The 15,468-nt window shown below is 51.9% G+C and overlaps 1 protein-coding gene across 1 annotated transcript in view; it reads right to left on the reverse strand.

Moving 5' to 3' along the window:
* The window catches only part of LOC140397075 (myoferlin-like), a 183,794-nt gene that overhangs the window by 49,848 nt on the left and 118,478 nt on the right, over nucleotides 1-15,468 (reverse strand). The window contains exons 32-34 of the mRNA XM_072486107.1: nucleotides 13,332-13,485; nucleotides 10,920-10,972; nucleotides 7,361-7,417 (exon numbers count right to left, since the gene is read on the reverse strand). Coding sequence (XP_072342208.1) covers nucleotides 7,361-7,417; nucleotides 10,920-10,972; nucleotides 13,332-13,485 — 264 coding nt within the window. The remainder of the gene's footprint in view (nucleotides 1-7,360; nucleotides 7,418-10,919; nucleotides 10,973-13,331; nucleotides 13,486-15,468) is intronic.

Below are 15,468 nucleotides of genomic sequence, written 5' to 3' on the forward strand. Positions count from 1 at the left end.
ACCCACTGCAGTGTGGGTCTTACAGGCCTATTTCCCTCCTGAACGTGGATGCTAAGCTCCTGGCCAAGGTGATGGCGACAAGGATAGAGGATTGTGTCCCGGGGGTGGTTCACGAGGATCAAACTGGGTTCGTTAAGGGGAGACAGCTGAACACGAATATACGGAGGCTGCTAGGGGTGATGATGATGCCCCCGCCGGAGGGGGAGGCGGAGATAGTGGTGCCGATGGACGCTGAGAAAGCATTTGACAGAGTGGAGTGGGACTACCTATGGGAAGTGTTGAAGAGATTTGGTTTTGGAGAGGGGTTTATTGGATGGGTACAGCTGCGATATAGGGCCCCGGTGGCAAGTGTGATCACGAACAGGCAGAGGTCCGACTACTTCCGTCTTTATAGAGGGACAAGACAGGGGTGTCCCCTGTCTCCGTTACTGTTTGCATTGGCAATTGAGCCGCTGGCCATAGCACTGAGGGGCTCTAGGAAGTGGAGGGGAGTACTCAGGGGAGGAAAAGAACACCGGGTATCATTGTATGCAGATGATCTATTGCTGTATGTTGCGGACCCAGTGGAGGGGGTGCCTGAGATAATGTGGACACTCAGGGAGTTTGGGGAATTTTCGGGGTACAAATTGAATATGAGGAAGAGTGAGTTGTTTGTGGTGCATCCGGGGGAGCAGAGCAGGGGAATAGATGATTTACCACTGAGGAGGGTAACAAGAGATTTCCGGTACTTAGGGATCCAGATAGCCAGGAACTGGGGAACCCTACATAGGCTTAATTTAACACGATTGGTGGAACAGATGGAGGAGGATTTTAAGAGATGGGACATGGTGTCCCTGTCACTGGTGGGCAGGGTGCAGGCGGTCAAAATGGTAGTCCTCCCGAGATTTCTTTTTGTGTTCCAGTGCCTCCCGGTGATGGTTACGAGGGCTTTTTTCAAAAAGTGAAGAGTGTTATGAGCTTTGTGTGGGCTGGGAAGACCCCGAGAGTGAGGAGGGTTTTTTGCAGCGTAGCAGGTATAGTGGGGGACTGGCACTGCCGAGCTTAAGTGATTATTATTGGGCCGCCAATATCTCAATGGTGTGTAAGTGGATGGGAGAAGGGGAGGGAGCGACGTGGAAGAGACTGGAAATGGCGTCCTGTAAAGGAACCAGCCTACAAGCAATGGCGACGGCGCCGTTGCCGTTCTCCCCGAAGAAATACACCACAAGTCCAGTGGTGGTGGCAACGCTGAAAATTTGGGGGCAGTGGAGACGGCATAAGGGAATGACGGGAGCCTCGGTGCGGTCCCCGATAAGGAATAATCATAGGTTTGTCCCGGGGAGAATAGATGGGGGATTTAGAACATGGCAGAGAGCAGGGATTGTGCAACTGAGGGATCTGTTCCTAGACGGGACGTTTGCGAGTCTGGGAGCGCTGACGGAAAAATACGGGTTGCCCCAGGGGAATGCATTTCGGTATATGCAATTGAGGGCTTTTGTGAGGCAACAGGTGAGGGAATTTCCGCAGCTCCCGACGCAGGAGATTCAGGATAGAGTGATTTTGGGGACATGGGTGGGGGATGGTAGGGTGTCAGAAATATACAGGGAAATGAGAGACGAGGGGGAGATCATGGTGGATGAGCTGAAGGGAAAATGGGAAGAAGAGCTGGGGGAAGAGATCGAAGAGGGGCTGTGGGCAGATGCCCTACGCAGGGTAAACTCTTTGTCCTCGTGTGCCAGGCTTAGCCTGATACAATTCAAGGTCTTGCACAGGGCGCATATGACCGGAGCAAGGCTCAGTAAATTTTTCGGGGTAGAGGATAGGTGCGGGAGATGCGCGAGAAGCCCAGCGAACCACACCCACATGTTTTGGTCATGCTCGGCACTGCATGGGTTCTGGGTGGGGTGGCAAATGTGCTTTCGAAGGTGGTGGGGGTCCGGGTCGAGCCAAGCTGGGGGTTGGCTATATTCGGGGTTGCAGAAGAGCCGGGAGTGCAGGAGGCGAGAGAGGCTGATGTTTTGGCCTTTGCGTCCCTAGTAGCCCGGCAAAGGATATTGTTAATGTGGAAGGAAGCTAAACCCCCGGGCGTGGAGGCCTGGATAAACGACATGGCAGGGTTTATAAAACTGGAACGGATAAAGTTCGCACTAAGAGGTTCGGCTCAAGGGTTCACCAGGCGGTGGCAACCGTTCATTGACTATCTCGCAGAACGATAAAGGAAATGGGAAAGTAGCAGCAGCAACCCGGGGGGGGGGGCTCGGGGGGGTCCTCAGGGGTGTTTTTGTATGGATATTTTTACTTGGACATGTACATTGGCTTGTTTGACTTTATTATTTGGGAGAGTTAATATTTTGTTATGGCAGTTACCATTTAGTTTATATATTATTTATTTATTTGTTAAAAATGGTCACTATTATTTATATTGTTTTATTGTTGTAAAAGGGAAAAAATTTTGTACTGTTTTGTTTGGCCGAATAAAACATTTGAATAAAATAGATTTTAAAAAAAAGATACCTGGCGACTCGAGAGCAAAGGTAATAAAACAGAGCAATTGAACCAACCGGAAAGTTAGCAACACCCCAAGCGCCCTTTTGAAAGTTATTATTGAATCTGCTTCCTCTGCACTTTCAGGCAGCCCTTTAAGATCACAATTCACTGCATTAAAAAGAATCATCCTCATCCCTGGCATATTTTTAAAAATAAATTTCGAGAACCCAATTCTTATTTTTTTTCCAAGTTAAGGGGCAATTTAGCGTGGCCAATCCGCCTACCCTGCACATCTTTGGGTTTTGGGGGTGAAACCCACGCAGACACGGGGAGAATGTGCAAACTCCACACGGACAGTGACCCGGGGCCGGGATCGAACCCGGGTCCTCAGCGCCGTAGTCCCAGTGCTAACCACTGCACCTACCCCAGGCATATTGTGGCCGATTACCTTAAATCTGCGACCCCAGTCTGTTGGCAGCTCTGCCCAAGGAACAGTTTTTCAGTATCTATTAAAATTCCCTCAAGGTTTCGAGCACTTCGGGCGACACAGCAGTGGTCAGCACTGCTGCCTCAAGGCGCTGAGGGCCCAGGTTCGATCCCGGCCCTGGGTCATTGTCCGTGTGGAGTTTGAAATGAAATGAAATGAAAATCGCTTATTGTCACAAGTAGGCTTCAAATGAAGTTACTGTGAAAAGCCCCTAGTCGCCACATTCCGGCGCCTGTTCGGGGAGGCCGGTACGGGAATTGAACCGTGCTGCTGGCCTGACTTGCTCTGCTTTCAAAGCCAGCGATTTAGCCCTGTGCTAAACAGCCCCTCATTCTCCCCGGGTTTGTGTGGGTCTAACACCCACAACCCAAAGATGTGCAGGGTAGGTGGATTGTAGGAGGGGCTGGTTTAGCACACTGGGCTAAATCGCTGGCTTTTAAAGCAGACCAAGGCAGGCCAGCAGCACGGTTCAATTCCCGTACCAGTCTCCCCGAACAGGTGCCGGAATGTGGCGACTAGGGGCTTTTCACAGTAACTTCATTTGAAGCCTACTTGTGACAATAAGCAATTTTCATTTCTGTGGCCATGCTAAATTGCCCCTTAATTGGAAAAAAATAATTGGGTACTCTAAATTTATATTAAAAAAAGGTTTCGAGCACTACTGTCTTGCCTTAACCTCCTCTGCTCGAAGGAGAACAAATTCAGCTTCACCAGTCTCACTAATTCACTATTAATACTGGAGATGGGACTTCCGGTGACGGCGGGCGGGAGGCGGCCGCACAATGGAGGGCTCCCGTTCGGGAACGGCATTTTCGGGGCTTTAAGCCCGGTCCCAGGGTCCGCGAAGGCGGCAAAAGCAGGGAGAAGTGAAGGCACAGTGAAGAAAAATGTCGAGGGTGAGCAAAAAATCATCCGTAAAGAAAACAGCTGAAGGTCCGCCGGGGAGTGGAAAGGTCACCGCGGGGTCACCAAGGAAAATGGAGGCTGGAGCACCAGGGGAGGCCGCATTGCTTACGGCTGAAGAAATAACTAAGGTGATGGCTGCGGAATTCGAAAGGCAGTTTACAAGATACATGGAGACAATGAGGAAGGAGATGAGAGAGGTTTTGAGTGCGCTGGTGGAGGAGGCGATTTCCCCGGTGAGCAGTGGCGAGCGCAGAGAGCAAGGGGAGGCGCTGAAGGAAGTGGAGGGGACGTTATTGCAGCACGGTGATCAACTTGCCTCGATGGGGAAGGAGATGCGGAAGGTGATGGACATTAACAAGGATCTGTGAGGAAAATTGGAAGACCTGGAAAACAGATCCAGGCGACAGAATTTGAGGATTGTGGGGCTGCCCGAAGGAGTTGAAGGACCGAAGCCAACTGAGTATTTTGCCACGATGCTGCCGAAACTATTGGGGGAGGGGGAGGATCCCTCCCGATATGAACTGGATCGGGCTCATCGGTCGTGGAGGCCTGTACCAAAGGCGAGTGAGCCGCCAAGGGTAGTGACTCTGTGCTTCCGTAGGTACAGTGTGAAGGAGAAAGTCCGGAGCTGGGCCAAGCAGAAGCGGGTGGTGCAGTGGGCTGGAGCTGGTACACGTGGAAGACCATAAGACATAGGAGTGGAAGTAAGGCCATTCGGCTCATTGAGTCCACTCCACCATTCAATCATGGCTGATTTCAACTCCATTTACCCGCTCTCTCCATAGCCCTTAATTCCTCGAGAAATCAAGAATTTATCAACTTCTGTCTTAAAGACACTCAACGTCCCGGCCTCCACCGCCCTCTGTGGCAATGAATTCCACAGACCCACCACTCTCTGGCTGAAGAAATTTCTCCTCATCTCTGTTCTAAAGTGACTCCCTTTTATTCTAAGGCTGTGCCCCCGGGTCCTAGTCTCCCCTGCTAATGGAAACAACTTCCCTACGTCCACCTTATCTAAGCCATTCATTAACTTGTAAGTTTCGATTAGATCTCCCCTCAACCTCCTAAACGCCAATGAATATAATCCCAGGATCCTCAGACGTTCATCGTATGTTAGGCCTACCATTCCTGGGATCATCCGTATGAATCTCTGCTGGACCTGCTCCAGTGCCAGTATGTCCTTCCTGAGGTGTGGGGCCCAAAATTGCTCACGGTATTCTAAATGGGGCCTAACTAATGCTTTATAAAGCTTCAGAAGTACATCCCTGCTTTTATATTCCAAGCCTCTTGAGATGAATGACAACATTGCATTTGCTTTCTTAATTACGGACTCAACCTGCAAGTTTACCTTTAGAGAATCCTGGACTAGGACTCCCAAGTCCCTTTGCACTTCAGCATTATGAATTTTGTCACCGTTTAGAAAATAGTCCATGCCTCTATTCTTTTTTCCAAAGTGCAAGACCTCGCACTTGCCCACGTTGAATTTCATCAGCCATTTCTTGGACCACTCTCCTAAACTGTCTAAATCTTTCTTCAGCCTCCCCACCTCCTCAATACTACCTGCCCCTCCACCTATCTTTGTATCATCGGCAAACTTAGCCAGAATGCCACCAGTCCTGTCATCTAGATTGTTAATATATAAAGAGAACAGCTGTGGCCCCAACACTTAACCCTGCGGGACACCACTCATCACCGGTTGCCATTCCGAAAAATAACCTTTTATTCCAACTCTCTGCCTTCTGCCTGACAGCCAATCGTCAATCCATGTTAGTACCTTGCCTCGAATACCATGGGCCCTTATTTTACTCAGCAGTCTCCCGTGAGGCATCTTATCAAAGGCCTTTTGGAAGTCAAGATAGATAACATCCATGGTGTATACCAGGACTTTACGGTGGAGCTGGCGAGGAGGCGGGCTGCCTTCAACCGGGTGAAGAGGGCACTGTACATTCGCAAGGTGCAGTGCGGCATTGCATATCCAGTGAAGCTGAGGGTGACTTACAAGCTCAGGGACTTTTATTTTGGAACGGCGGAAGCAGCGGAGGAGTTTGCGAAGGCAGAAGGACTGTGGCAGAACTGACAAATTGAGGGATGGCCATGTGCCGATGTTACCTCATGACTGTATTTTCTTATTTTTTTTTGTTTCACTGCGTGCGGGTGTATGGGCTAAAGGCTATTGTCTATATTTGGACAAGGGAAGTGATGGGACTTTCACTCGAAATGAGGGCTCTTTGGGGTGTAGGTGGATATGCAGGGTTTGTGTGCTAAAAGGGGATCTTTGGGCTTTCCTGGGGCCGGGCAAGTGAGACAGGGACCCGGGCGGGGGCCTCCACGCTGGCCGGTTTAAGCCAGCCAGTGAACGGGAGTGAGGTGGGGTGAGGGGCTGCGGCCATCGGAGCCTGGCAGAACAGGGTCCGAGTGGTCTAGCCGGGGTGGAAAGTTGGGGGGAAGGAACCGAGGTTGGGGGGAGGAGTTTTACAGGAGGCAGTGGACGGGAGGAGTTGGAGATGGGCGGCGGGGGGGGGGGGGGGGGGGGGTTGTACAACTCTTGGGTATCATGTACGGTACTCTTTCAGAGGCTGGATGGCGTTGAGTGTAGGGGTGGGGTGGGGTGGGGGGGGGGGGGGGGGGGACTCTATAGGTTAATGGTGACCATGGGCGGTCCCGGACTCCTTTTTCTTTTTCTCCTTTGTTTTTTGTTTCCACTGTGGGAGGGTTTGGTTTATTGGATGCATATATTGACAGGTGGCCGTTGTTTGGGGTGGTGGGAGGATGGGATCGTTGGTATTGTTCAGGGGATTGATTTTGTATTTGTTACCGTTTACTGTCTGTGGTTGGGGTGTAAATTTTGAAGGAAAATGTGAAAGTGGAGAATAAAAACATTTATTTTTAAAAAAATACTGAATATGGGAGGCTTGACACTGGGAAATGGTGCAGTTGTAAACAGAACTCGCCAAGGCCCCTTCGACAGCATCAGATCCACGACCTCTACCACCTGGAAGGACAAGGGCAGCAGATACCTGGGATCCCCACCACCTGGAGGGTCCCCTCCAAGTCACTCACCATCCCGACTTGGAAATATATCGGCCGTTCCTTCACTGTCGCTGGGGCAAAATCCTGGGTTTCCCTCCCTAGCAGCACTGTGGGTGTACCTACACCACACGGACTGCAGCGGCTCAAGATGGCGGCTCACCCCCACCTTCTCAAGGGGCAGTTAGGGCTGGGCAACAAATGCTGGGCCTAGCAGTTGGCAGGGTTTATAACGTGATTGGCCACCTTCGCTAGGCGGCTATAAAAAGAGGGCAAACCTGAGTTGCTTCCGGGTGGAGAGTGAGGATCATTCTCACTTTCCACGCGTTTTCCGACTCTTGGGAGGGCGGCAGAGCTGCAGAGGAGCTTCAGAGTTTGCATATCGTCCAGGGACAGCAGGGCAGAAATGCCGGAGAGAGAGAGAGAGAGAGACGAACAAAGCGAGGGTTCACGTGTTGCTCCATGGTGACTCACCAGCTGTCCTTCGGTATCTTCCCATACCAGCTTCCTGTCATCCTCTGCAAATGAGCTCTAAAGGGCAACACATTTCAACTGAACAGATTTAACATCATGGCATGCAACACAGGATTAGATACAGAGTAAAGCTCCCTCTCCACTGTCCCCATCAAACACTCCCAGGACTGGTACAGCACCGGGCTAGATACAGAGTAAAACTCCCTCTACACTGTCCCCATCAAACACTCCCAGGACAGGTACAGCACGGGGTTAGATACAGAGTAAAGCTCCCTCTACACTGTCCCCATCAAACACTCCCAGGACAGGTACAGCACGGGGTTAGATACAGAGTAAAGCTCCCTCTACACTGTCTCCATCAAACACTCCCAGGGCAGGTACAGCACGAGGTTAGATACAGAGTAAAGCTCCCTCTACACTGTCCCCATCAAACACTCCCAGGACAGGTACAGCACGGGGTTAGATACAGAGTAAACCTCCCTCTACACTGTCCCCATCAAACACTCCCAGGACACGTACAGCACGGGGTTAGAAACAGAGTAAAGGTGCCTCTACACTGTCCCCATCAAACACTCCCAGCACAGGTACAGCACGAGGTTAGATACAGAGTAAAGCTCCCTCTACACTGTCCCCATCAAACACTCCCAGGACAGGTACAGCATGGGGTTAGATACAGAGTAAAGCTCCCTCTACACTGTCCCCATCAAACACTCCCAGGACAGGTACAGCACGGGGTTAGATACAGAGTAAAGCTCCCTCTGCACTGTCCCCATCAAACACTCCCAGGACAGGTACAGCACGGGGTTAGATACAGAGTAAAGCTCCCTCTACACTGTCCCCATCAAACACTCCCAGGACAGGTACAGCACGGGATTAGATACAGAGTAAAGCTCCCTCTACACTGTCCCCATCAAACACTCCCAGGACAGGTACAGCACGGGGTTAGATGCAGAGTAAAGCTCCCTCTACACTGTCCCCATCAAACACTCCCATGACAGGTACAGCACGGGGTTAGATACAGAGTAAAGCTCCCTCTACACTGTCCCCATCAAACACTCCCAGGACAGGTACAGCACGGGGTTAGATACAGAGTAAAGCTCCCTCTCCGGTGTCCCCATCAAACACTCCCAGGACAGGTACAGCTCAGGATTAGATTCAGAGGAAAGCTCCCTCTACACTGTCCCCATCAAACACTCCCAGGACAGGTACAGCACGGGGTTAGATACAGAGTAAAGCTCCCTCTACACTGTCCCCATCAAACACTCCCAGGACAGGTACAGCACGGGATTAGATACAGAGTGAAGCTCCCTCTACACTGTCCCCATCAAACACTCCCAGGACAGGTACAGCACGGGGTTAGATACAGAGTAATGCTCCCTCTACACTGTCCCCTTCAAACACTCCCAGGACAGGTACAGCACGGGGTTAGATACAGAGTAAAGCTCCCTCTACACTGTCCCCATCAAACACTCCCAGGACTGGTACAGCACGGGGTTAGATACAGAGTAAAGCTCCCTGTACACTGTCCCCATCAAACACTCCCAGGACAGGTACAGCACGGGGTTAGATACAGAGTAAAGCTCCCTCTACACTGTCTCCATCAAACACTCCCAGGACAGGTACAGCACGGGGTTAGATACAGAGTAAAGCTCCCTCTACACTGTCCCCATCAAACACTCCCAGGACAGGTACAGCACGGGGTTAGATACAGAGTAAAGCTCCCTCTACACTGTCCCCATCAAACACTCCCAGGACAGGTGCAGCACGGGGTTAGATACAGAGTAAAGCTCCCTCTACACTGTCCCCATCAAACACTCGCAGGACAGGTACAGCACGGGGTTAGATACACAGTAAAGCTCCCTCTACACTGTCCCCATCAAACACTCGCAGGACAGGTACAGCACGGGTTTAGATACAGAGTAAAGCACCCTCTACACTGTCCCCATCAAACACTCCCAGGACAGGTACAGCACGGGGTTAGATACAGAGTAAAGCTCCCTCTACACTGTCCCCATCAAACACTCCCAGGACAGGTACAGCACGGGGTTAGATACAGAGTAAAGCTCCCTCTACACTGTCCCCATCAAACACTCCCAGGACAGGTACAGCACGGGGTTAGATGCAGAGTAAAGCTCCCTCTACACTGTCCCCATCAAACACTCCCAGGACAGGTACAGCACGGGGTTAGATACAGGGTAAAGCTCCCTCTACACTGTCCCCATCAAACTCTCCCAGGACAGGTACAGCACGGGGTTAGATACAGAGTAAAGCTCCCTCTACACTGTCCCCATCAAACACTCGCAGGACAGGTACAGCACGGGGTTAGATACACAGTAAAGCTCCCTCTACACTGTCCCCATCAAACACTCGCAGGACAGGTACAGCACGGGTTTAGATACAGAGTAAAGCACCCTCTACACTGTCCCCATCAAACACTCCCAGGACAGGTACAGCACGGGGTTAGATACAGAGTAAAGCTCCCTCCACACTGTCCCCATCAAACACTCCCAGGACAGGTACAGCACGGGGTTAGATACAGAGTAAAGCTCCCTCCACACTGTCCCCATCAAACACTCCCAGGACAGGTACAGCACGGGGTTAGATACAGAGTAAAGCTCCCTCTACACTGTCCCCATCTAACACTCCCAGGACCGGTACAGCACTGGGTTAGATACAGAGTAAAGCTCCCTCTACACTGTCCCCATCAAACACCCCCACGACAGGTACAGCACGGGGTTAGATACAGAGTAAAGTTCCCTCTACACTGTCCCCATCAAACACTCCCAGGACAGGTACAGCACGGGGTTAGATACAGAGTAAAGCTCACTCTACACTGTCCCCATCAAACACTCCCAGGACAGGTACAGCACGGGGTTAGATACAGTTGAAATTTCCCTTTAACTGAAACATAGGCGAATCCCACGGACGGCTGGAGAGATTCTCAGATTATGGGCGTCATTCTCCGCCGGCGGGAGTCTCCGTTTTGCCGGCGCCCGGGGTTTTCCCGACGGCGTGGGGCTGCCCCACAATGGGAAACCCCATTGACCGGCCGGTGTTACGGAGACTCCCGCCGGTGGGTCGGGGCAGAAATGTGGCGGGGCGGGATGGAGAATTTCGCTCTACGATCTGTACAATCCTGTTCCTGAGATGCTGCCACACGGGAACACATTATGGAATAAGAGAGATGAAAATGGTTTGGGCGTTGAGGTGGGACCCAAATCGCCGTCAAAGATAATTTGGCGGGTGTTCCTTTGTTTTAAAATTTAGCGGACCCAATTCTTGTTTTTCCAATTAAGGGACTATCCACCTACCCTGCACGTCTTTGGGTTGTGGGGGCGAAACCCACGCAGACACGGGGAGAATGTGCTAACTCCACGCGGACAGTGACCCAGGGCCGGGATTGAACCCGGGTCCTTGGCGCCGTGAGGCAGCAGTGCTAACCACTGCGCCACCGTGCCGCCCTTTGCCGTGTGTTTCTTGCCTCCCAGATCGTTTCCATCTCTCATCGTCTATTTTTCCTCACCCTTCCCAACAGTTGTATTCCAAAATGTCCTCTTACCTCAATGTTGGGTGCTTCGACATTGAAACTCTTGACAGAGGTTATTGTGCCATCTTGGGAAGAGAGCTTTCAATTAAAAAGATGCGGAAAAATCTGCTTTCATTTCATTCCGGAGGACATCACCCGGTCCTCATTCCGCGTGGTCTGCCCCCAGTGGCACATTGGGGAACTAGGCGGTACTGAGCTTCACTGCTGAGCCTTCACGTAACGTGAAGAATGGTCAGTCGGAATTCCCACTTGTCCATCTGCTGGCGAGGGGGGGAATGCGTGTATGGAGCATCGAATCCACAGCACAGAATTAGGCCATTCTGCCCAACTCGTCTACGCTGGTGTCTAAAATTCCACAGCAGCCTGCTCCTCCCACTCTTCAACAGGTCCTTCGTCATCTTTCTCCCTCCCAATGAATCCGGCCTCCCCCTTTTATGCACCTCAACCACTCGCTGCGGCAGCGAGTTCCACATTCTCACAACTCTCTGGATAAAGATGATTCTCCTGAATTGGATTTAAGAGTAACTATTGCATATTTCTAGCCCCTAATACTAGTCTTCCCCCCCCCCCCCCCCCCGCCCCCGCAATGGAAACACGTTTTCCACCTCTACCTTGTCAACCCCTTCACCATTTTTAAGATCATTCTCAGATCACCCCAGTCTTCCCTTTTCCAGAGAATAGAACCCCCAGTCGATTCAGGCTTCCCTGATAGTTATAACCTTTCTGGTCTGGTGTGGTGCAGCAGATATTAGTTATCCTGTGAAGGAGAAGGTGTCTCCAAGGTTATTTTGATAGTTTCATAGAATCACAGTGCAGAAGGAGGCCATTCAGCCCAGCGGGTCTGCACCGGCCCTTGGAAAGAGCACCCTAACTAGGCCCACTCTATCCCCATGACGCCACCTATCCTTTTGGACACTCAGGGGCGATTTATCACGGCCAATCCACCTAACCTTTGGTCTGTGGGAGGAAACTGGAGCACCCGGAGGAAACCCACGCAGACACGGGGAGGACGTGCAGACTCCGCAGAGACAGGGACCCAAGGCCGGAATCGAACCCGAGTCCCTGGTGCTGTGAGGCAGCAGTGTTGACCATCGTGCCGCCGTTAGATCTTGCAGATGCGAAACACAGATTCCCTACAGCGCAGGAGGAGGCCATTTGGCCCATCGACTGCACTGGCTCTCCGAAGTTACAGTCGTAGAGTTTTACAGCACGGAAAGAGGCCTTTTGGTTCATTGTGTGCGTGCCAGCCGTTAAACCCTTTACCTTACCCCCATAACCGTACATGTTCTTTCTTTCCAGGTCGCAATCCCATTCCCTTTTGAATACCTCAATCGCGCCTGCCTCCACCACCCCCTCTGAAACACGTTCATTCCTTAAACTGGCAGAAGAGTGGGATTTGCTCTCAAAAAGATGGCAACCGACAGGGGGGGGCGTGAAGAATGGTCAGTCGGAATTCCCACTTGTCTATCTGCTGGCGAGGGGCGGGGGGGGGGGATGCGTGTATGGAGCATCGAACGTGCAGACTCCACACAGCCATTCTCCGATTCTAGTTCCGATGCTAAATTCTTTAAACGGGCTGTATTAAAAAAAAACTTTGCATTTACGGGACGACTTCCACAATCCCAAGAGGCCGATGAAGCACGACTGAGATGCCGTCACGTTTATAACTTGGGGAACGCAGCGGCTAACATGCGCACAGCGGAACATCCACAGCTACGTGACGATGACCAGCTAACATGTCTTTTGTGAGGGAGACTGAGGGAGAGACTGCGGGCAGGGCGCCAGGGGTAAATCCCCCCCCCCCAAGCTCCTTCCTTGAAATGACGCCGCGGATTCTTTCAGATCCATCCGAGGCCTCAGCTCAACGCCTCATCTGCACCTCCGACAGTGTGGCATTCCCTCGGTGCCGCGCTGGAGTGTCGGCCTTGATCTCCCTGCTCAAGGCCCGGAGTGGGACTCGAACCAGGAACCTTTGTCAGAACTTCGTCAGGGCAGCACGGTAGCAATGTGGATAGCACAATTGCTTCACAGCTCCAGGGTCCCAGGTTCGATTCCCGGCTTGGGTCACTGTCTGTGTGGAGTCTGCACGTTCTCCCCGTGTGTGCGTTGGTTTCCTCCGGGTGCTCCGGTTTCCTCCCACAGTCCAAAGATGTGCAGGTTAGGTGGATTGGCCACGCTAAATTGCCCTTGGTGTCCAAAACTGCCTTAGTGTTTGGTGGGGTTACTGGGTTGTGGGGATAGGGTGGAGGTGTGGGCTTGGGTAGGGTGCGCTTTCCAAGAGCCGGTGCAGACTCGATGGGCTGAATGGCCTCCTGCACTGTAAATGCTATGATTCTAATTCTATGGTTCAATTCAACTCAAAAAGGGTGGGACGCACGGCAGGCATAAACCTTCAAGTCAATTTGTTAAGCGTCCGCTGGTTACCTTCACTATCGGCTGTGCCGGCGAAAGGGTCGCAGAAGAACCCGCTGAGCGATTTCACCGCTGTCTGTCCCACCACTGGCTTGTATCCGAATGCCCGATAATCCAGCACCTTCAGCACGATGGGAGGGCTGTAGGCGGCATCTACAGGTAGAAACTGAGGCAAGGTGACGATCGTAAATCACAGCTATCGCTTCTGAGCAACCAATAACATACATAGAACATAGAAAATACAGCACAGAACAGGCCCTTCGGCCCACGATGTTGTGCCGAACCTTTGTCCTAGATTAATCATAGATTATCATTGAATTTACAGTGCAGAAGGAGGCCATTCGGCCCTTTGAGTCAAAAAACAATCACAAGGCAAGCAGGTTCTCGCGCTCGGCACCACGAGCTACAGCTTGGGTCCGTGCTCGGTGATGCACCCAGCAAGTGTCACCCGACCACCCACCACCCCCTCCACGATGAGGGCGTTTCAGGTCAAGTGTCCCCACTGCCAATCAATACCTCCTCAGTTCCTCCCAGAGCCTCCTCCCGAGTGAAAAAGGAGACTAGCGGTGCGAAGCCGGTCATTGTGAGGCCGATGGGCCAGAATTTTAGGGAGAAGGTGGCGAGGTGGTCATGTCGCTGGATAAGTAATCCGGCAGCTCAGGATTAATATTCTGGGGGGCACTGGTTCAAATCCCACCACGGCAGCTGGTAGCATTTAAATTCAATTCATCAAGCTCTTTTAAAAAATATATAAATTTAGAGTACCCAATTCATTTTTTTCCAATTAAGCGGCAATTTAGCGCGGCCAATCCACCTACCCTGCACATCTTTTTGGGTTCTGGGGGTGAGACTCACGCAGACATGGGGAGAATGTGCAAACTCCACACAGACAGTGACCCGGGGCCGGGATGAGTTAGAGAGAGAGGGGAAATCAGTCAGGCTTCCTGCTCCTGATCACTGTCCATTGATCCCTGGGTTAGAGAGAGAGAGAGGGAAAATCAGCCAGGCTTCCTGCTCCTGATCACTGTCCAGTGATCCCTGGGTTAGAGCGAGAGAGGGGAAATCAGCCAGGGTTCCTGCTCCTGATCACTGTCCAGTGATCCCTGGGTTAGATAGAGAGAGGGGAAATCAGCCAGGGTTCCTGCTCCTGATCACTGTCCAGTGATCCCTGGGTTAGAGAGAGAGAGAGGGGAAATCAGTCAGAGTACCTGCTCCTGATCACTGTCCAGTGATCCCTGGGTTAGAGCGAGAGAGGGGAAATCAGCCAGGGTTCCTGCTCCTTATCAATGTCCAGTGGTCCCTGGGTTAGAGAGAGAGAGGGGAAATCAGCCAGGGTTCCTGCTCCTGATCACTTTCCAGTGATCCCTGGGTTAGGGAGAGAGAGGGGAAATCAGCCAGGGTTCCTGCTCTTGATCACTGTCCAGTGATCCCTGGGTTAGAGAGAGAGAGGGGAAATCAGCCAGGGTTCCTGCTCCTGATCACTGTCCAGTGACCCCTGGGTTAGAGAGAGAGAGGGGAAATCAGCCAGGGTTCCTGCTCCTGATCACTGTCCAGTGATCCCTGGGTTAGAGAGAGAGGGGAAATCAGCCAGCGTTCCTGCTCCTGATCACTGTCCAATGATCCCTGGGTTAGAAAGAGAACGGAAATCAGCCAGGGTTCCTGCTCCTGATCACTGTCCAGTGATCCCTGGGTTAGAGAGAGAGAGGGAAAATCAACCAGGGTTCCAGCTCCAGATGACTGTCCAGTGATCCCTGGGTTAGACAGAGAGAGAGGGGAAATCAGCCAGGGTTCCTGCTCCTGATCACTGTCCAGTGATCCCTGGGTTAGAGAGAGCGAGGGAAAATCAGCCAGGGTTCCTGCTCCTGATCACTGTCCAGTGATCCCTGGGTTAGAGGGAGAGGGGAAATCAGCCAGGGTTCCTGCTCTTGATCACTGTCCAGTGATCCCTGGGTTAGAAAGAGAAGGAAAATCAGCCAGGGTTCCTGCTCCTGATCACTGTCCAGTGATCCCTGGGTTTGAGAGAGAGAGGGGAAATCAGCCAGGGTTCCTGCTCCTGATCACTGTCCAGTGATCCCTGGGTTAGAGCGAGAGAGGGGAAATCAGTCAGAGTACCTGCTCCTGATCACTGTCCAGTGATCCCTGGGTTAGA

This window comes from Scyliorhinus torazame, chromosome 20 (assembly GCF_047496885.1).
Source record: "Scyliorhinus torazame isolate Kashiwa2021f chromosome 20, sScyTor2.1, whole genome shotgun sequence".
Classification (NCBI taxonomy): Eukaryota; Metazoa; Chordata; class Chondrichthyes; order Carcharhiniformes; family Scyliorhinidae; genus Scyliorhinus; species Scyliorhinus torazame.